General features: G+C 35.1%; 1 protein-coding gene across 1 annotated transcript in view; it reads left to right on the top strand.

Moving 5' to 3' along the window:
* CFAP54 (cilia and flagella associated protein 54) overlaps nucleotides 1-22,934 on the top strand; it is a 103,826-nt gene that overhangs the window by 29,115 nt on the left and 51,777 nt on the right. Inside the window, exons 21-33 of the mRNA XM_057385805.1 lie at nucleotides 1,174-1,347; nucleotides 3,172-3,264; nucleotides 5,614-5,799; nucleotides 6,820-6,962; nucleotides 9,535-9,682; nucleotides 10,666-10,821; nucleotides 12,460-12,582; nucleotides 14,594-14,728; nucleotides 15,158-15,254; nucleotides 18,897-18,986; nucleotides 19,506-19,632; nucleotides 20,422-20,485; nucleotides 21,434-21,573. Coding sequence (XP_057241788.1) covers nucleotides 1,174-1,347; nucleotides 3,172-3,264; nucleotides 5,614-5,799; nucleotides 6,820-6,962; nucleotides 9,535-9,682; nucleotides 10,666-10,821; nucleotides 12,460-12,582; nucleotides 14,594-14,728; nucleotides 15,158-15,254; nucleotides 18,897-18,986; nucleotides 19,506-19,632; nucleotides 20,422-20,485; nucleotides 21,434-21,573 — 1,676 coding nt within the window. The remainder of the gene's footprint in view (nucleotides 1-1,173; nucleotides 1,348-3,171; nucleotides 3,265-5,613; nucleotides 5,800-6,819; nucleotides 6,963-9,534; nucleotides 9,683-10,665; nucleotides 10,822-12,459; nucleotides 12,583-14,593; nucleotides 14,729-15,157; nucleotides 15,255-18,896; nucleotides 18,987-19,505; nucleotides 19,633-20,421; nucleotides 20,486-21,433; nucleotides 21,574-22,934) is intronic.

A 22,934-nucleotide genomic window follows, 5' to 3' on the forward strand; every position in this document is an offset into this window, starting at 1 on the left:
ATTAGCTATGTGAAAGGCTCTATAAAATCTTAGCTCCCTGTTTTGCTCATTTCACTATAAATCTGTAATCTTTCCAGAATTTTTGGACATGAGATTCCAGGCTTACTCAATCTGTGATGTGACCCCCTTTGGTGTAGTCTTCTAAATGTATGAGGACAGAAACAGAGAACTTAAGGTGCAAGATTATAGGATTGTCACTGAATTACCAATACCTTGGGTTGGGTTTTTTTAGTTTATCTTTCAGACTGAGCTCAGCCTAAATCCTTGGTTCAGTGTAGGATACTAGAAGGCTTCAAATAAAATTTCTAGTTGTGGGAATATGTAATTTCTTGTCTTTACAAAAAAWGTAATTTGTGTAAGGCATCCTTGTTCATCTCTGGGAGCTGGCCTTTTTTGGCTTTGCTTTGCACTGAACAGCTGCCACAAGTAAAGGTACAGAAGTACCAAGTTCTTAATACTAGATTTCCAAGTTAAGCTTCTCATGTACTGACAATGAAATYAAGGTGAAGAAACCTACCAATCTGCTATTCACTCAAGTATTAAAAAAGTGTACCTTTGATCTCCAACCAAATGGCCACATAATACTGTATGTAGGGAGTCCCCACGTCTTTGAAAGACCAATAGACTGTCAGTCAGCTTTCAGCTATCTACAGCTAACCAAGGGAAAAATGGCTTAGCTCTACTGTTTCTGGACCCACATTCTCCACCTGTATTTCTAGAGGTTCTTTTTTTCCTCTGTTTCTGAAGTACCAAAAATCAGTCCAACTACCTCCACAGCTCCTTCAGAAATTCCRCAGATTAGATTTCCAGCCCTCTCCTAAATAGCAGTTGATGTCTTTTATGTTTCTTCTTGAAGTTAATCACTGACTGGCACTAATTGCATATCAACATTATTTGTGATCACTCTCTTTTTTCCTATAGATACTTCCAAAGCTGTATATGCCTCTTTCATATGCAACCTGGAATTCTCTAATTGTGAAATTAATCTGCATTTTTAAGCTTATACAAAGTACTGTTTATCCTGATTCAGAATATAGGATGATATGAAAAACTACTGAATGTTTTCTGCATAGCAGTGAAACTTTCRATGATAATTTGAAAATAATTTATGAATTTTACATCTGATTGTTGTATTTTAATAGTTTTCCGCTTTTGCTTTAATTTCAATCATAGGAAGCACTAACTTTAACTGAGCAAGTTGAAGCTGAACAAAGTGCGCTATATCGCAGTTTCAAAGAAGCTGTGAGCAGCAAGAAGAAAAGCAGGACTCCTCCTCCTCCTCTGTTACTTTCTAGATCACATTGCTCCATGACATTTAAACCAGCCCCATTTGATTCAGATATTCAGGTAATGTTTTTCATGATGACTGCATAAGAAATAACTAAACAAYACACAAGAGAAAAGTTGTTTCAACAGTGCTATACCAACGCATTTTTCTTTGTTCCTGAGAAGATTGTTATTCTGACTTAATTAACTATCCCTTTTTTTTCCTCAATGAGTCAGTTTCCTCTGTGACTCACTGTTTTGATCTTCACATTTGCATGAAAGTTTCTTAATCTCAYACATCATATTCCTTGGTGGTTCTGTTGTCTAACACACATTTATTCCAGTTATCAAATGCTCATTTGCTCGCTTAGGGGTTGATGTCCTCCTAGTCACACTCTGAAGAGATGTAAGACTGTTGCATCATGGGATGCAGGAAGGTACCACRCTGAAGTCTGTTAATGAAGTGTTTAAGTGACATAGTTCAGGAGGAAAAAATCCAATTTATGTTGAACATATAGGGTACAGAGCTATGCAGATCATAGGGATGTTAGGAGAGGCCTCTTGTGGAGACAGCTTCTCTGGAAACTGTGTTCCAACAGGGCAACATGTTCATAGGAAAACTTTTTTTCGTATATGCAGTTGGTAGCTTCCTTGCTTCAATTTAAGTATATTGTTTTTCCTCCCCCAACCATGCTCTACTGTGAAAAATAAATGGCRTCTGCTCCTCTCCCTTCCTCTGCTTAATCAAGTAATTTTATCACAGAGGCCAGTCATTGTGGTCAGCCCTGATTTGCCCTTGATAAATCCATTCTGACTGTTCCAAATCACCTTATTGTCCTCCCCTTATCAGAAAGGATTCAAACAGGCTGAACTATGGAAAATACACTAGCTGCAGTTTCCTTGAGAAAGAAATTTTCATAATAATTTTTTGTGCTTTTTCAAGATAATCGTGTGTAAACCCAGTAGGAACTCAAATCTTATTAATAGTGGTAAGAGTGTTCCTCTGAACAGTTGTTTCATAACCTGSAGTTTTATTAGTGAATTTCAAAAAGATTTATTAGAGAAAAATCTATCCTTTCTGTCCTTACTGAATATAAAATAAGATTTAAAAAAAAATCTTAAAAATCCTAAGATTAAAATCTTTTAAATTTGGTATTTCATTTGTTTTAGAAAGTGTTCATTTTGTTTTATACAGGAGGGTGAATACAACACCTTGGGCCGCTAGATGGCGAAATGTGATTATTTTTTTTATAATTTGAGCCCAGATAGTCTAGAAAAATGTTTTTCTAAAGTTACACATAGCTGTTGAGCCACAGAAAAGGTATCTTTTAAATGTAGAAATTATTAATTGAATACTTGGGGTTTAGTTAGTTTCTTAGGATAAATGTATACCTAGTATTTAATTAGACATATACAGTTCTTGTACTAGGAATCAAAATACTGTTCAGATCTTAAAGCTCATTTGCTGAAAATAATCTCTTCAATTTCAATAACACATTCTGAAAAACAGTCAGTATTCATTGTAAGACAGATTTTTTAGAGAGCTCTCTTATGCGTGGAAATTGAGCAAGTGAGGCCAGAAACCAGAATGGCTGAGCAAGGATCTGTTTCTCAAACTGAGGAGTAAGAAAGAAATACAAAGTCAATGGAACTTTGAGAAATAGGGTAACTCAAGGTGGGGTTAGGATAATGGAGAGTCATCTGTTTTTATTGCTGCTGTAGTATATGTAGTTCTCCCWCTAAATAAATTAATTGATGTTTTTAGTGCAGTTAGACTGTACTTTTTAATAAGTAAGCTGAGTTTTTTTGCAGAGACKGTTTTCACAAAATTTTTACATTCTRCATTAGGCAAAAGTTGGAAATAATACTGTTCATCAAACAATTTTGTTCTCATTTTCTTCAAAGGTTTCATGGTACAGTATTTTGGGCTGTGTGGCAGGAGGAAATAATACAAAAGTAAGGTTAAATAGCAATAAACTTCAAAATTCAGGAGAACAGGTAAGACAGAGGTAAAACCTGTTAAGGTCATTTTCTCTTCCTCTAAAAAACCCCAACTTTCTAAATCTCTTTATCGGAGATATTTTTTAAAATCATGTAACTGGCTAAGCCTTTGACAAACTTTTCTGCTTGTACACTAAAAAAAATCCCAGGAATCTTCTTTGAATAAAATAAGTCAATTATTCAAAAGCTTCAAGTTAAACAAACCTGTCTCTTGTTATGTTTTTTTGAGTGTTATCTAAGACRTGCAGAAGTGCATGAAGTATTTTTAGAGAGTGTGCTCCAGACACTACTCTTACCAGGAATTCCAAAGAAGAGGAATTCTAAACRRATGAAAATTCATTATTTTTCTTAAYTGYGKAACTTCTAWCAGTTATTTCTTCYAAAAAGGACATTGCCTTAATTCCAGCAGCATGGAAATAGAACTCTTTCAATAACCTTCATTCTTTCAATAACCTTGTTCAGACATGGTTTACTTCTATGTTCTTGCTCCTTCCCTTCCATGCTGTGAACATGTGGTTTGGTGAATCATTCCACACCTTTAATTACTTATGACTGATCATGTTGACTGTGCTGATACTCTGACATTATTTATTCATTACAATTTGACATCTAATTTTGTAATTTTTGCTTGTTTGTTTGGTTTGGTTTTGCTTTGCAATTTTAGGTAGGTTTTTTTTTCTCCTTTGGTTCACTTTCTGATGTTTTTGCACAGACTGACAAGTTTGGTTTTCATTCACTTATGCCTGCCATTGCATTGTTCCCCTGAATGACAATAATGAACCTTCCAAATACTGTGTGTTTTCTGATTTAKAAAAGGAGCAAGAAAACTTCAGTATGTCCTCTTCAGYAGATTTTTYGTAGTCTGACACCTCATTGATCACMTYAGTGATTGTTTTATATCTGGAAAYCTTAATGAAGAGTTCTGTTCTTTGTAGGACAGGTCTGTTGTGCTTTGTGACAGATGCTCTTTTGCCTGATGTTTCAACCTTTYCTGGGTTTTTAAGCAAGCTCTATGCAAACCCTGATAGACTTATCTTTGTGATGGAGAGAGAATCTTTGCCTTTGCAGCTGTTCCCCTGGCTCCTCCCCTTAAAGGAAAGTGTATCAGAAGAGAAGGTGTGTGTAGGTACTGATAGTAGAGGCTTTGATGTTATTCCTGATACTCTGATCACAAATCCACAAAATCAAGCTTCCTGTGATGTTCAATGAATTAGTTTCCTTGTACTATCCTGTACCAGATGGATTACGCTTGACTGGCGATTTTCACCCCACTGCCGGCTGGGTTTTTTTGTGAATTTGCTGCAGTCCATCCAGGCCACTGACTGTCTTAGCTCTGACAGGCACTGGAGGCACAGACCTGAGGTTAACCATATGCCTCAGCAATGRAACTTCTGTTAGCCTCAGGATATGCTTTTGTAAAATTCTGATGCGCAGACAGAGCCTGTATCTGCCAACTCCAAGAAAAAGGTTTAGAGTTCTTGGGGATTGAACGATCTATCAACTTACCATAAAGGGATGTTGCAGACTGTTGTACTCTAATTTCTGGTCTGCTGGTTCAGGAGTCAGTCCCAGCATTTGAAAGGATTTCTCTTGTTCAGAGGTCTCCTTAGAAGGCCAGACTGTGYTTGAATAAGAGCATTATGTTGATGCTRTGTTATTGAYGATCTCAATTCTCAWGTTTTCTTTTCATCATTGGCACTTGTTTCTTGTTTTAAGACCCTTGAAGTCTTCAAATCTTCCTTATGTAAGTAATCCTGGTAACARAAGGGAAGGTGAAAAATCCTATTAGGAGTGACCCATGATGTTAAAGTGCAGGTACACAATTACTTGAAGGAAAAAATGAAGATCTTGAAAGGATTTTGTTTGCTTCACAAACTCCAAACTGCTGTTAATGGTGCTGAAAGGACCAGAGATGTCTCGGCCCATATCTAATACAAGAAGGAGGCATGCATGAAGRAGAGCAAAATGATCGTTTTCTGGAAGCACATTTCAGGGCCAGAATGTTTCAGCTCAATGAGTGCAAGCATGCCCTGTCACTGTGTGAATGTTCAAATGGACACAAGTATCTTAAAGAAASCTCAGGTTCTGGTATTTCAATGTACTCTTAGGTTATGTGCTCTGTATATGCATCAGCATTCCAGAGAAAACTGTTGTTTTTTTTTCACCTATCATTTCATTATTATAGTTTTCAAGAGTTTAGTACAAAAATCTAGTACATGACATGTTGTTAACTTAGGTTGTACTTTGATTGTATACAAGTCCATTAAATAGTTCTACAATAAAAGTTTAGGATTTGATTTTTGGTATGTATAGTGGGTGTAACTATTAAAATATTTTTATTGTTAGATASCAGCAGATGGGAAAACCCTCTTAAGTGTACAAGGCTTAGATGTCAATGAGAAATACGTATTTGCCGTCGCAGCATATTCTTCAGATGGAAAACTTATTGGTGATGCCATTGGGCAACAGACAAAGCCAATCCTTGCCTATCCACCCCTTTCTGCTACTGCTGTTCGAGCATATCTAACTCAGGTAGGGTTAGAGTATGATAATGAATAATACTTTAATTTGGTTATAATTATTTGTTTTTCARTGGTTGATCTAAAACTGCATTGGGTAACTACTTGAGACCTTCTTGCCAAAAGCTTGAYAAGCACAAATCACAATTCTAACATAAAAAATAGTATCTAAGTAAGTTGAGTCTTAATTCAAAATTATTGGAAATGAYAGGTTAAGTGGAAAGGACTGTGTCAGCTTATTTTCTTACCCATCTCTGTTTTTCAGTCTGCTTTTAACTTCTTTCTTCTTTTTAATAATATTTTTTTCATTTTTTTGATTGAAACCAAGTACTAGAAATCACCTTACTATTCATATGACATATTCATATTCATATGACAATAGTCATTATGAAATTTAAAATGATTTTGAACTTACCAGGTGTCAAAACCAACCATTTTCATAYTGAAGTTAGTTTTGTAATGTCTTGTGAAAGACCACAAATGTCATCAGATCTTCATCATAATTTTCTGTGTTCTTATTRAAAGATATTTAAAACAGATTGTGACATAGAGAAAAAAGAGATTGTCTAGCCCTATGGATAGATCTTGTGGAACAGTTTTCTTAAAACTTTCATAAAATATTCCAGTATATAGGTATCCACATGAATTTATGCCTACTTATTTGGCTTAGTTTACATGCCGTTATTCAGAGCAGAAGGGCATTCTGCAGTACTAGCAAAAGTGAAATAAACCTAGGTGAATTTATATGCCTTCAAAAACTGCAGCACAATGCTGTGAAGTATTCCACACAGGGCTGTTAAAGCATTGATCAACCATCAAGGAGCTCTTGCTTACTCTGCTGCTAAATCTGAACCACACTAATATTAGTAGAATCAGATTGTTGCTACATATATTTAATTCAAATATGTCAGAATATTTTTAGAGAAATTGTAAATTTACATTGTGGGGAGTTTTGTAAACCTTCTTTATCCTATAACTATATCTGGCTTGATTATTTGATGAATTTTCTACTCACTGATTGTTTGTTTTGTAGGTAGCCTGGCTGACTGGCAACTTTAGATTAGCCAGAGAAGCATTTTCACCAATGTGGGATTACTTTGTTTCAGATTCTTCTGAACTACCTCCCAATGCAGCTGTTATTTCTGCAAGTAGTAATTTCACTATAACTGAAAAAAGGTAACTGGTGAAACAAAATTAAAATACTAGTTAATTAATTATCTGTAATTATTGTCTAATTATAGATGTGCACATTTTATTTAAAAGCGTTCCAAGTAGTGGAATTTTGTTCAGGCTTGTGATATGAAAAAYATTCTGAATAAAACATTGTGAAATGTGTTTTAAAAATACAGTGGTTTATAATTAGCAGAGGGTTTTAGTTATTTATGGAACTGCTAGCATTTACATACCTACCTAATTCTTTATAATGGCTGTGTTCGTAAGATAATTGGGAAACATTTCTGAAGTGGGTACTAATTTTGTGTGATGATTTTCATATGCAAAATGTATAATGTGCACTGGATTCTGGACTTTCCAATTAAGGGGGCAATAGATTTCAAAAATTGTGACAATTTTGTCAAGAACAGCAGCCAAAATAGTGCTTGCTAAYTTTGTTTTGGGGTGGCTGTATAATCTGCCAATAGTCTTTGCATATGCTAAGAGGCTTTTTAGATTTTTAAAATGAATTCTTTTATGAAAATATTTCAAATGTTCAACCATAATATTGTATGGTTTTAATAAAGACAAAACCCAGCTCGAAATTTTGTGGTTACATTTACTAAAATTCAATAGATCCAGATTGAAAAACACATTGAAACTGAATTTATTCCCAGATAAAGAAATTTTTATTAAATAATAGACATGAAATATTATAAGAAAAACAGTTTTAAATATAAGTCAACTATTTATTATTTGATAATGAGTTAACGCCCAATATAACTGAATACAAATCATCAATGTCACTTTTGCGTAATTCTATTTAGATGAATTCTTCCATTAGGAAAGTTTTGGCAAACTTGTGGAGGAGGTGCAGAAAAGTTTCACAGCATCTCTGTTTACATTTGGCAGACTAGCTGAGTCTTGAAACCATAATAACAAAAAGCAACTATTAAGAGTTCTGGAATATTTCAAGAATTTAGGAAGAAATGAAGATCCTTGTTTTGAGAAACAGTYGTTAGAGGGATTTCCTCTCAGTTTTGTAAAAATAATTCAATTTCCACTTTACAAATCAGTAAATAAGCAAAAATCAGCTGTTATGAGACACAGAATGTAGCTAGTTTTTCTCTCTATTGTTTTTATATACTTGCATCAGCCTGTATTTGTTATGGTCATGCTGTTTGCTTGCAAGCAGTGCAGACTTTGTGAGATTTGATTCCTGTGAGGGGAGAAAGTGGTGTGTCTGAATGTATTCTTTTTATGTGAGGCTCAGCCAGGACCCTGGTGTGTATCCTGTCTGCCCTTCAAGTGCCACCACGTGTCTGGTACTGGGCACACAAATGCACCGAGGGTCTGGATGTCGCATGCCAAAGCCACAGCAGCACTTGGGATTTACACACAGCCTGTGGACTGTATTGATGCAGGCAGATAATCAGTGTATATCCTATTTCATGACTATGTGGAGTTTTTTAATTTATCCCTGGCCTAGGCAACAAAGCAGGAATAGTCATTTTGCTGTTCTTTGCAATTTTTTAATAATTTTTTATTAACTTTTTAATAAGAAATTATTCATTTTAAAATACATACACCTCTAGAGATAACATTTTAACAAGTCTAATTTCAGATTAATCAGATGAAGACAGAACATTTTAAGTAGCTGTGCAAAGCAGTTTCAGGGACTTTACTTTTCTGAAATTTATGGCCAAGCCTCTTTTGGTTTTTTCCCCCTTTTTTTTTTACAATTGATATGGAAGATTCTCACAGCTGCAGTATCGGGCAGTTTCAGTTTTACTGACCCGGTAGGTAAGAAATTGCACCCGCTAAAGGGACAGTAGAGGGAGCCTGAAGGAAAGGAAACCTGTGTTTCCAGCCAGAAGCCCTGTTGGTGACATCTTGGTAACGTCAAGTGTGTGAATGTGTCTATTTGATCTTCCTTCTCGAGTTTCTGTCTCTTTCAGCAAATACAATCGAGGAGAAGAAGGATTTTTTTTTTTCTTTTGTACTTCAAAATCATAGGATTTTTCCTGTAACAAAAATATTTWAAAAATAGAGCAAGTACAAATGGCCCTCTGTCCCCAAGGAAGAAGAAAATCAACCAAAAACCATCTTGATAGAAAAGTAGGCAATAGAAAAAAGATTCTTTTGGGACTTGTAATATGAGACATAAGTGTTGAAAAGAAGCCTCTTAGTAATACTTAGTGATGGACTTCACAACTGCATGTATTGCTGTCAGAATACAGAAGAACAATGTGTAAAAGGAAACAGTGAAAATAAATAAGCTATACCATCCCAAGTTTTCAAAGACAATTCAGAATTAGTTTCACTGGACTGGATGATACAGATAAGGAAAAGTTGTTTTAGAATAGTAGAAGGTAGACAGCAATTTCAAAGGAAGTCTTTTTTTTTAAATTTAGAAATTTTAAGCAGTTTTCCATGTTTGTATATAAATCTGATTCCCAGAAGAAGCTATTGCAATTATTTTTGTCCATAATTTTTAAACYAAAGATTTCATTTTATCATAATGCAGTTTCAGGCATATGAGATCTGAATCATAAGTAACATACTTTTGCTGTTCTTTTGCTTTTGTATCTCGTAGGTTACGTTTTGAAGCTGTATCTCGGACTTCTCCTATCACCTTGCACCTCTTTTTGAGGGCTATATTTGCTGTCTCTGACATTAATGTCATYGAAGGAGCACTCTTCTGTGATTCCATCTGCTCCAATGAGATATTTTATAAAAACCAAGTATGTGTGGTTTGAAATAATAAATTRGATTTGATTTTACTTTTTCATCAGYTTTATTTCATCATAGCAAGATAGATGCTGCAATCAAGTAATCCTGTTTACAGAATACTCTGTTTTCTGTGGGTTACATGGTCTTTCTGAAGTATTTCAGAAACTGTTGTTTATTTACATCTTAATGGAATGAAGGTATCTGAATCAGTTATTGTCTAATCCAAAGCCCACTGATTTCTACTGAGTAAAGATTTTCCTTGACTCAAATGCTGGCAGACTATAATTTAAGAAAAAAGTATATTAATTGTTATTTTTGTCCAAGTAAGGATAATTGTTACTTATCCAAGTAAGATGGACCTTGATTTTTAAAAAAACATTTCTGCTATTTAATAGATATAATTTGATTAAGATTTAAATTCTAACAAGGTTTTCATGGTTTTAATATACTCATTTTATTTCAGCCTTTTTTTATAATATAATGGCATGTTGATGACAATATAGACCCTTTCTTATTTATTTGGGTAGTCAAGCTTTGCCTTCTGTATTATTGCATTCCTATTCTATTCCTTTCTTTGCTGAAGTGCTTGTAAAAATGTGAGCAGTTGATTACTCAGAGACTTTACTGCATCACCTAGCACTTGCCAGGACTGCAGCACATAACTTGAAGGGGAAAGAAGGAATTATCCTTCCCTAACCTACTATGTGAAATTTTGACTCCACATAGTTTGAGGTTATTAATCAGCCTCCATTTGTAATTTATATGGACAAACTTAAAGGGCACAATTKGATCAAGAGAGCCGTTTCYTTTAGAATCAGTAATAATGTGGTTYYTAATATGCTTCTAACAGGTRTCAATGTAAATTCATTTYAAAACTTTTCTCTCGCTGCYTATCCTGCTTTTAAAATTGCAATAACATTTGTCTTCTTCCACTCTCAAATTATTTGAAACAACAGAATGCATATTTAAATCAAAATGCCTTTTTCTTTTACAGGTTGCTAGATTAGCAGAATGTGAAAGAATGGCTGTGGCAATTGAACTTAGCAACTGGTTGAAYGATGCAAGTTACTCCCTGCAGTCTGTTGTACAATTGTATGGCCTCCTCGCTCCACTTATTTTTCACAAGATTTTTTCAGTGCCAGTAGTTCAGGTAAGAGCATTATAAGGCAAAAGAGCTATCAAATCCTGCAGCTGCAGTGATTCAAATTAAACTTATAATAGACAGTACAGTTGGAGAGCTAAATATCTAGGCTTTGACTTCTTAATATCTGATGAAAGAAAAGCCTTTTATAGTTTTATGTGTCCCCACTGCATATATGTGTGTTCAGTGTAAGCTGCATACATTCTGCTCTCAGTTATGGCAAAGTGACTGCAGACTGTCAATTGATTCTTCAGGATAATTGTTAAAATTTTAAACTGTAGCAGAATCTACAATTTAACTTCTACTTGATTGTAATTTGCAAATGGCAATTTTGAGGAAAGAAAAGCAACATATGCCTGTGGTTTACATTTTTTTTTAAAATTTGGAATGTTTGCTTTATACACAGTTCTGTTTTCTTCTTAAAGAAAAAGCTCTTCAGTGTTTTGAAAATGCAGTCTCTAGTTTTCAGGCATGTGCTCCTTTCCAGAAGCAAGSACCTTCTCTTTGAAAACAGAACACCAAATCCTTCCCTGCCATTTCTGAAGAAGCAGATGTGTWTTTTAGATGCAGCGAGGATACAGTAGAAATATGCAAATTTTTTCCTGTAATTAGGTAGCCATTTTAGATAGCAGCCGTAAGAGCAATATTCACTCTGTGAGAAAGAGTGAGGTGACTGCACTGCAGGTGAGGCACAGACTAGCAGCAGCTGAATAAGGCAGACAGATCAGGGTGTTGGTAAGAGGATCCACCGACAGTCCAAAAAGGTGGGGTTATTGGGTTGGCCCAGGGTCCAGCCAGGAGAAAAAGTCAGGCGATGCAGGAATTGAAGCCGGCTGGAAACAAAGCTACAACCGAGGTCAAAAGTCCACCCAGGAGAAAGAACTGAAGACCAGCACAGCAAAAGCACAGCTCAAGCATGGACTGAAAGCTCCTGTCTGAGTTTGACTGGCACTCTTGGGCAGAGGATGTGAGGGGAGGTCTCAAGTGAGGATGCTCAGGGAAGGMTTACTGGGGCACTTAAGGCCCTAAGAAGTTTTCAGGAATGTTTAGGAAAAAAAATCATCTGTTTGAATACAGAAATAACTTCTTCCTTAACATCTAGTTGGCTGTAGTGTTTTTCGAAAGGTACAGCTAACCGCTGGAAATGGCTCTTGTTTAAGATTTCTTGATTAAAGTGAAAGATAATTTAGCCACATGTTCTTTTCATRTCTGATAGACAAAATGGGGGAAAAATATTTATTTTGACAGCATACTGGAAATATTTTTCTTTCATTTGAAATTCTGACCATCTCAATATATTTTTAAGCAAACCTCCACTAGGATTATGTAATATTGCTAAATTAAGCATTCTTGGATTTCATGTTAATTAAATGAGGAGAAATATCCATCATGTATGCATAATTTAATATCTGGGATTTTTTGTGAACATGTAATTTATTCCAAAGGGCTGTGGTTGAAATCTAACTTGGTTGTTAAATCAAATAGAAATTTTATTATTGGCATTTCCAGAGCTAATGTTTCATCCTTTTCATTAGATTTTAAAGTATTTTTAAAGTTTGCCATCAAATACAATAGACCATGTACAGACGTACAAGCTTGGAAGTAAGCTCCGGACTCCAAACACTGTTTTAACCCTTGTATTTACAGATCCTCATTAAATGCTTGGCTGTCCTCCAAGAAGTCCCAAGTGCTATTTTGCAAAGGACACAGGAAGGATGTTACGAGAGTATTCAGCATATGATAGCTTGTACTTCATTTCATACAGCAAAGGTATTGATGTGCTTACAGCTTAATTTGAGATATAGCTCTTGTCATTTAGAGAAAAAGAAGWGATTTAGTAAGCTGACCTTCAGAATGTTAAGTTGGAGAACCAGCATTCTGAAATACTAAAGGCACACAAGTATTTATTAGTATATTTGAATCAGTGAATTTATTATAATAACATTTTGAGTTTTTAATATTTATTTGTTCAGAAAATAGTAGCTATTAGTCCATGTCATCAAGTCTACTATTTATATCATTGTGTGCATTTTTACATTTAAGGTAGTACTATTTTCAATAAGATGTACATGTAATATAAGTTTTGAAATAGCAAATAAGCCATAGCCATAATTTTAATCAGATTAACATATCTGTTTTAGTTGSTAATTAGATACAAGAGACTTTATACTGCTTAGTCTTGTATATTGGCAGGAATAAAAACACCTTAACTTTCAAACATAATATATCTCTGTAGATGACATTTATGATCTAGATACTCCATCTATTTAGTGAGATAAGGAGAAATATGGTACTGGATTTTTTCCTCAGATATAGAGATATGCTACAGTTAAATTACTCACTATCATAAATGCATGATAAAAAGTGAAAAAGTCAGCCTTCCTCTAGCTTTGAGTGCACTTCAACTAAGTGCTTATACTGAAGCTGAGCTATGGCTAAAGATTTGAGAGRCTCCCCCATGTTGGTGGCTCCTCAACTCAGTCTTTATAGGAGCTGAATCTCTGTGCTCACCTCACAAGAGCAGATCAGTACCAAATAAGCCTAAAAATGCTCTGAATTGTTGTGAGGCCAGGAGCCAAGCACAGTGCCATGGCTGAGAGAACAGYACCTRGTAGTCAGGTTCAGCCAGGCATCCMGAYTATCAGGCAAGTCTGTGGTGTTGAAGCAGGTCAGATTTGAAGCTGGGAAGTCAGTCCACATGTCAGGGTAAGGTCTGGTGAGGTGGTTAGGGTAAGACAGAGCCCAGCAGGCTGGTCCATCATGATGGGAACAGTCTGAGGTCAAACTCAAAAGTTGGTCCATGGGCCAGGTGCCCAGTCTGGTGGATCCATTTCCATACCCAGGCACAGCTTGGATCCAGCTGGAGTTCAGCATTCCCACCATGTAGGAGCCTGCAGGAACTRTAGGCTTAGATTTGAGCTGAGAGGGAGCTCCGGCCCCACAGGCATAGGGTGTGGATGAACCTTATCAGGGCTAATAAAGCCTATTAGGAACCTTGAAATCTTGATTAAGTGTTTGTTTGTTGTTGGATTCCTCAGCTAACTCACTATCACTTACATTGCTGATTCTTTTTTTAGTTAGAGGTAGCATTTCAATGGGATAGCATACAGAATAGCAGAGAGAAGAAAAAAATTGCAAATGCTTCTCATTAAACCATGGTATATGGTTTTCTTCTGTCAGGTCATGTACTGTTTTTATCCTAAGGTAGTCTGTACACTTGGTATCACAAAGGCAAAGGTCCTAATGTGAAGTCAGCTTGCACACAGTAGAAGCACAATCTAAAGAAGATAAAGCCATCTAAAAACAGAGCTCTATCTAAAGAAGATAAAGCCATCTGAAAACATTCACTACACTGTTAATTTCTGCATTTTGTAATTTAAAAATAAATTTCACCACTCCTTTCACTTATACAGTTGAGATTTTAAAATGTGCAGCTTGGTACCAGGGAGGTAAATGAGGATCATTTAGTTACCCTTTATGTTCTTTGATAGGAGTTCTGCCTGGGAACAGGGAGAGTGTCAATCACAGCAATAGATACTTCTGGGTAAATCTTTCTATTCTCTGAGGGATAGGCTAAGCAGAAGTAGAACACACAGATAACATATCTGCAATTCCAATTATTTTACATGTCTACAGTCCTGGTTTTTATATTAAAAGAAATGTGCATATTGAGTAATTGCTATTTATAATATTAATGCATTTTGACAACTATAAGTAGATAGTAATGAAATAYTACATTTTCTGTAAACAAAAAAATATATAACAGATGATTCTTCAATAGGTACTGCATTCATGGAAAGAGTATGAACTTGCAGTAATTATCATTAACTATGGGAAAAAATTGTTGGACTCACCAGCAGTTTCACCCAGCCTSTCAGTAGATCAGAAAACTGAAGAAACACACTCTGGCAAAGAGGTAAAAGTAGTTGCTCCAATTTTTACCTTTTCTTTGAATTGTATGTTTCATTATTTTGGAGACTAGATTTATTTTTTTTTTTATACTGGAATCATAGAATGGTTTGGGTTGGAAGAGACCTTAAAAATCGTCTAGCTYCAGCCCCCAGCTTGGGCAGGGATACCTTCCACTAGACCAGGTTGCTCAGCACCTCATCCAGCCTGGTCATGAACAACTCCAGACATGGATAGTCCTCATGCTTGACAAAATATGCTGTGCTATCATGAGCATAATTTTTATTTCATCAGAAAAKAAAAATAATATTGATGAAATKATAAGATATAGATTTAGAAGACTTGGGGTCTAAGCTAAATTGCACTTGACGTGCTGGTTTTAATTAAGTTAATTTAATTAAGCTAAGCTTTCATAACAAAATATTCAATATTTCAGACCCGTTCCACAAGGACATCCCATTTAGCTGCAAGGGCAAAAGCAACAGAAAATCTGAGTACTCTTGAATCAAGTCTCCTCAAACTGACAGAACCAGGTGGGTGTACTGTTGAAACATTTCTTACCTTTTTCTATGGAGTTATCTGTGGTTTATTTGTTAAAAAAACATTTACTGAAGAAGTACTTTTAGTTCTTATATCTTCCATGATGAATCAACCAAGCAATAATGATCTTGGTAGTGATCATGTGGTAGTGATGTGTGTATTCATTTTTTTTTTAATTTCCAGTGGAACACTCATTTCTTCTTTCAAAGGAATATTAATTTGTGCACAATTCTACAAAAATATACATTTGCCCAATCTATTAAGTTGGATTCCATGTTATTTAAGCTTTCTTTTTCTTCTTTAATTAGAAAACACAGCGGCAAAGACTACTGTGCATTTATAGCTTGTCTTAATACTCTACCCATGCTAGTACTAATGACCATTGCAGGAAATTTTAGTGGAGAAAACTTTCACTGAAGAAAGTTAACAGAAATTGTCCTTTTTGCGAAGGAATTACATGCGTGCTAGTATTTAACTACTTTTTAACTCAGGAATGAATATATGAATTTTAAAATATCATAGAATCTGTATCAAGAACAAGAATTTTCTGCCTAATAATTCTGCCAAAGTTAGATGAATTAAAGTTAGAATCATAAATAAAATTTGGTTAGAACTTAAACTCAGAGACACTACTGATTTTTTCCCTTTATATTTATGTGGTATCTTGTATTCCTTGGAGGCTGGATAGAGTTATAGAGTTGTATAGATTGGAAAGCTTTTCTGGAAGGTATTTATTCCAACCCCCTTCTCAAAACAGGTGCAGTTAGATCAGGTCACTCTGAAGCTTGCCATTCACGTTTTTAATCTTTCTGAAGAAAGAGATTCTGCAACAGTATCTCAGTTTGAGACAATGTTTTCAGAGAAAAATGTTACAGAGTAAATGTTTCATCTGAAGTGAAAAAATTGATATTTTTTTCCCACCAATATAAAATAGATGTTTGGGCAAAAGTGAAGAGAAAAATGGTTTATTAACAAAACAAGGTGCCCACAGGACACAGATTAAAGAAACTGAGTAACTGTTGGATATTTAAAAGTCCAGGAACGCATGCTGCTCGCTCCCCCCACAGCCGCTCAGCCACGTGGTGCGGAGAAAAGATGGTGGCTCCTATCCCTGGGAAAAAAGAAACAAAAGAAAAAAAAAGGTCCACGTGGCGCTTGGGCAACAGTGGAAAAACCTGATTATAGTCCTTTCCTCACTGTGGATGAAACAGGGCTCGGTGTGCTTTTCTGTCACCAGATTGGCTTCTTCTGGAGTCTGGGATGAGACAGAGCAGTGCCGCTTGTCCCCGCTGGCCGCTGAATTGCTCCAGAAGAAAAAAAATCACAGGAGCCGCAGAAGGGGTGGCAGTCCAGGGAAAGCTGTTTGCCCAAGCTAACTCCCCTGCATGTAGCAAGCAAGGACTCCTGCAGTGCTTATGCTGAGGTTCAAAAAGCAAACGGCTGCGCGGCAGCCCTGACTTTTAAACTGCCCGCGCCACCCCTGCCCCTTCTTCCGGGTCAGGTTTAAAGGCACAGGCACCTTTTGGGAATACAAGCTGACGGAATATAGGAATACAGGATTGGCACAACATCAACCTAAGACAAACTGTTATGAGCAGCCTGTTCCAATAGTTGACCACTCTTATGGATTTTCTTTATATGTGTTTGGAGTTTTCTGATTTCCAGCTTATTTCTATTGCCTGTTGGGCTGGCAGTGAGGACAGTCTGTCTCCACATTCTGTAGTCCTATTGGGTAGGTGAAGATTACTCTTTACCTTCTCTTCCTGAGTAAACCCAGTTCCCTCAGCCTGTTCTTGCTGTCATGTGCTATAGCTCCTTCTCATTTTGGTTGTTCTTCACTTACTCCACTATGTCAGTGTCCAGAGGCAAACACATCACAGTAATTTAGATGTGGTCTCACAAGTGCTGTATAGAGGGGAACAGTCTTTGACCTGCTGGCTGTGCTGTTTCTAGCACAGCCCAGTATGCACCTGGCCTTTGCTGCAAGACCACACTGATGACTCACGGCCCAGTTATCCATCATCTCTGTATGTGCACCTGTTCAGAAGAGAAAGCATTCTTGTAAAAAATAGGATAAGGAGTGATGGAAAAATTCCATTAATCTGTGCATTAATCCTTATTTGCTGCTCACATTGATGCTTACTTTTGTGCAGAACAAGTTACATAATGAAGGAATTCTGTGAGTCAATTGAAAGTCACATGGATTACTTAATAGAAAGTTAAATTAATGAATTGATCAGTTAGAAAAAACACATTTCAGTATCTGGCAAATAATTGACCAGTAAAGTCTGCTCTGTTGTTGAAATAGGCTACTTCTCAATAAGTTACAGCATACAAATTGAGAAGAAGCCTTTTGGTGAGGTCATTGAAGGCTTACAGCTGTCCTTACATATATGAATGGTTTAGAACAATGAGCACAACTGTAGGTCATGCTGTTAAAAATGTTTTGGAAAAAGAATTGTAATAGGAAATCCTTATAATTGGATCAACACTTAGCATTCCATTGATGATAGTGTACCAGAAAAATGGAAAAGAGTTGAATCTGCTTCTTTYGAAACAAGAGAAAACCAAAATATTTTATAAACAGTACAATTAAAATTCTGAAATTTCAAATCTTTTCCCATTTAAGAATTTCTGGCACATATTTTGCTTTGTGAAAATACTTATTTGGAACAACGTATTTTTGAACTTGTCAAATGTGAAAAATTATCAAAAATGTCCTAAAAAGGAAATTTTTAAAAGTCTGCTTTTCCTGCTGGCTGTCCTGTTTAATTGAACAATATTTGCATTCAACAGACTTAAACTGACTGTTCTCTCAGGAGGTTGTAGCTATTATTACAACTGGTTACAACTAGTGTGTTTTTAATCTTGCTTTTTTCAGAGTTCACTGCATTGATGTTTTCCAACTACTTGCCTAAGCACAAAAAGGACTTGCCTAAGCACAAAATTTGTAGGTCGTGTTTCTTTATTAAGGAAAAATAACAAGTAGCACATGTAACCTTGTTTTGGTGCTGATCAGCTGGCAATGCGGTTGCATTTAACTGCCAGAAGCTTGAATCCAAGTTATTGCCCTATATATTCTGTATTATTTATATCTATGAAATTCTATATATTATTTACATCTATACCTATATAAATATTTATTATTTCTAGATAAAAATAAATTTCTATAATTATATTTCTGTAAATATTAGGTTAAGAAAAAAATCCTCTACCTACTTATGCTATCTATGCAGAGCCTGAATGTAAGCACTAGTYAATAGTAGTATYGTGTGATCAGTTTGTGTTGTATAGCCTTAAACACATTTTTGGCATGTCCTTTCTGCATATTCTCCTCCACATATGATTTGCATGGATCTTTGTTAGACATCTGATGAACCCCAGACATCCTTTTTATTAGTCTAGTGGCTGAAAGTTCATCAGTCACAYCTGTAAGCTCTTATTTAATTTGTACAGCCACTTACATTAGAAGGAAAGAGCAAGCTTTTGAATTTCTCTCTGGGTGACAGTGAGAGATTTAAAAGAAACTGTGCTAGAGAAGATTTTTTTAAATCTTCAGTTACAGTCCCAGGTGGAGTTTCCGTTGTATATTCTCCCTGTTTTTCATAATGGATTTAATTTGGTTCTTGATGTAGGTCCTGGATCACAGCTTACAGGACTGGACAATCCTGTGCTACTCTACCCTGTAATTTTATGTTGGACATCAGAACGTGCTTATCAAGAAGGTAGGATAATTGGTGTTATTTTTAATTGTAAAGGCTGCTTTACTTCAGAAATTTGCTAGTAAATCTAGCTCATTCTTGCTYGGAATAAGCTCTTGGAAATGCTGGTTCTCAAATATACAAAATCAAGTGAAACATAGCTTATAAAAAGTTGTCAGTATAAAGACATTTAGAAGTGAATGCAACCCATTATTTGGGATGTTGATGCTAAGTRTATAAAATATCAATATTTTAAATGGAATAATGTTTAATTTTGAATAATCTTAGAAATAGGTAAATTTAAAAGAAATCTCTGTCCCTAGAATGTTTGTCATTCTAGGAGTGTATTAGAGTGAGCTTATGATTCTGTTCGCCTGATCACAAGAAGCATTTAGCAACTGCCTTTGCGTATCCCTGGTTTTAGTGTCAGTATGAGTATGCAACATGACATAAATATGTGCTTTGAGACATACATAGCTGTAAYTGGAGCTGAATTCAGAATCCTATTGCAGCATAAACACCTGCATTGTTACTTTATTGCAGTKCTTAAATTCCGAGGGCAATCACGTTTCCTTGAGTTCTTTGTTCTACTTCTGCAAAAAGTCCTGAATGAAGAGAAGTTTCAGTCTRTTCTGGAGTGGACAGACAGTGTGCGATTGTTCTTGAAAAGGTAAATCTCTATTATAGTAGTTGTGAAAGACTACTAAGGCTCATGAGTCACAGTTGCAAAAGGAACTCTAAGTTTTATCTGGTAGAACACCCATCAGTAGTGATTTCCATAACTCCTAGTCTGCAGAAGTTCCATGAACACAGAGGATTATAAATACTGTATTGTGACCTGATTATACATGGAGACATAATATATGGCAATTTGCCTTATTATTATGAGGCGGTGGCATAACTTAGGAAGGTGTGCTGGGTTAAATCAAAAGCAAACTGATCAGGGCCTACTATAATGTCAGAAAAAATTCTATGAAGAAAAGATAAATGGATACACATTGTAGATACTTACCTAAAAAGATCCCATTTTAAAAAAAAAACACACCAGTATTTCTGAAAAACAAAAGGAAAATAATGAAAATGAGATACATATTTTAGGGAACAGGAATAGCGGTTATAAGAGACTGAAATAATAGGACATGAAGAAATTCTTTGCAGAATTCTGTAGTATAATTTGGGTAATGAAGCAAACTGTTATGTTTTACTAGGCATTAGGAAGGCAATATAGTTATTACTTCTAAGTTCAGATTTCTATAATAAACCTTGAAAGTTACCACATCCTGTTTTCTGAAGATGAAAAAAAGAAAATCTTCTGAATTTAAAAGTGGAAATRAAATAGGAATTTCATGTGCTCTATATGTTCCCAAAAGGCTATCTATGAAAGGAGTTTAACATAATCAAAACATCATAAGTTATGATGATGATGATGATGATGATTTTAATAATATTTGTTTATCAGGAGGAATGAGAGCTTCTTCGGTGCTGAGGGAATTTCAATGCAAGCAAAATCTTTCATTCAGAATGTGAGTTTTATTTTTAAGGAGTTGTGTGTTTTTTACTGAGTAACAATACCATAAGAACAAAAATAAATTTTTCAGAATTGTCTCATAAAAACCGCAGCTAGAGACATCCACAGTTGCTAAAATCTGGGATACAAACTCTAGTTCTCAGCTGACCTCTGCACTCCTAAAGCCAGAAAGAAAAGCTGGCATGGGATTCATCTGAAGCACCAATAATTRTGAGAATTTGAGATGAGTCAGAATAATGCATTCCAAAACCAATGGAAACTTGCCTTTCCTCACTACCGTTAAAACAGRAATGGTAATATGAAATGCTTTGAGTACAATCACATTCAGAAAAGAAGATAAACTCAGGTCTTTTTGTGTAACATGTACTTACACACTTTTGTGAGTAATTGCTCATGGTTAACTCCTTGTGCAGGTATGCTAATTGTGCAATAAAGGCTTTTTGTTCAGAATTACTTTAAAATAAATTTTTACTTTACTGGATGATGCAAATAATTTTAATGGATTTGTATTATTTTGGAAGAAGAGTTTTCGCCCTTATAATCCTCTAGTTGTAATACTGCTAGCATCTGAGATAAATTAGGGAAAGGGTTTTTCCGTTTTCGTTTTTGCATTGCRAAGTTTTACTATTTCTAATAATAGGAAAAGACCTGTCATTATATATGCAATTAATACACTGGTATATCAAAGAAAATATTTAGGGACCTGGCTGCCTTCTTTGTGTCAGGCATTTGACATGTACTTTCCAGAAAATTTTGATGTTTACTGGAATTTGTAAGTATTTATTTTGCATTCTTATTTTGACAACCGGTTCCAGAATTTATTTTTTACATTTTCTGTTCCTACATAAGCCAAACTGCTCTATACCTCAAGTAATTGATAATGTATAAATAAGTATTTCAAGTCTATTTAAGGTTTTAATGCAAGTTTTTTTTTTTTTTAAAGAAAAGGGATACCTCAGCTTCAAAAAAATCAAAGCCATCAACTCCAAAGAAAGGAACAAAAAAAGCCTTGCCTAAAAAAGGACCTCTTAGAGAATATTTTTTGAAAAATCCGGATGTAAGGACTTCTATAGAAGCACAAAGGTAAGTGAACACTGTTGCAAGGCTCACCTATAGAAAAAAAATATTTTGACTGCAATTTAGTTTACAATTAAGTGTGTATTTTAATATGAATTAAGTATGTATTTTAACTCTTTTTAATATTAAAGATATTAACTTCTGGACAATCCTCTCATTTTTCTTATTTAGTTTAGTATAAAATTGGCTTCCACTCAAGGAAACAAAATCTGTTGCATTTCTGTTTCAGGAAGTAGCTCTTAAAGATTTCAAGTCTTTGTATTAATAATCAAAGATCGTATTTCAGTTCTGTTAGCGTGAGAATGTTGATTCATCAAGATGGAAAAGCAAAAGTGAAATATTATAATGCTTKTCTAACTGTATTGGGGGCTTACCTGTTAGAAAGCTAATAAGAAMTATTATTTCCTGATGTTCAGGTAGTTTCAGAATCATTTTTGTGAACCTTGTGCTACTCTTTTTGGACTATCTGTTCTGTAGCTTTCAGAAAACTGTTCCTTGTTAAAAAAATAAAATATTCATTCACCTCTTCTTTTGGCAGGTATTTGTTTATATTTGGTTAGCTTGCAAATGACGTTGCCTTCTGACCTAAARTAATACTTACTGCTCATTACTTGGTCCTTTGGTCACTTATGCTTCCAGCAATTAGCAATTAGAAAACTATACATATTTTCCTACAAGCAATCATATAGCTGATTCTGGAAGTGTTTTAAATAAGCTAAAAAATTCTTCCATATAATCTCWTAGATATTCACATAAACCATTCATTTTTTTTTCCTCCTTGACAGGAAAAAACCCTAGAAATTTTCATTGCTTTTAGCATAAGAGGGGATGTTAAACCTCTCCTGGGATTTTTTCACCTACACTTTTGTATCTTACATATTAGTAATGCTGAATAATATAATCAAAATTGTATATGGTATACTATTCTGCCTACATTTTAAAGGGGAAGAACAGGCAGAAAAAAGAATTTAGATTAATAAAGGGATCAGTTTGCAGTTATTGAAAGAAAAAAGATATTTGGTTTGAATATAGCACTGTATGTTTGTGAGGTAGTACAGAATATTTTCATCTGTCAGAGGAACTTAGAAAAGCTGTGTCTGGAAATTAAATGCATCTAGATTTGAAATACTATGTTCTCTTTGTATTGGGGATGATTACCTACCAAAGCAAAGTGAAAAAAGAATTACTCAAGTTTATTGTAATAGCAAACCATCATGAACTGATTGAAGCACATTGTATTTGCTGTAATAATCTGTTTGTATGATTCAGGTGCAGTTAAGTTCAAATAGAGCTAAACTTTGCTGAGTACTAAGACAAAGATCTTATGGAAGTTGGTAAAATATAAAATAGGATTTATTGTGTGTTAA

This window comes from Malurus melanocephalus, unplaced genomic scaffold (assembly GCF_030028575.1).
Source record: "Malurus melanocephalus ecotype Western Australia unplaced genomic scaffold, MMel_1.1 scaffold_16, whole genome shotgun sequence".
Lineage (NCBI taxonomy): Eukaryota > Metazoa > Chordata > Aves > Passeriformes > Maluridae > Malurus > Malurus melanocephalus.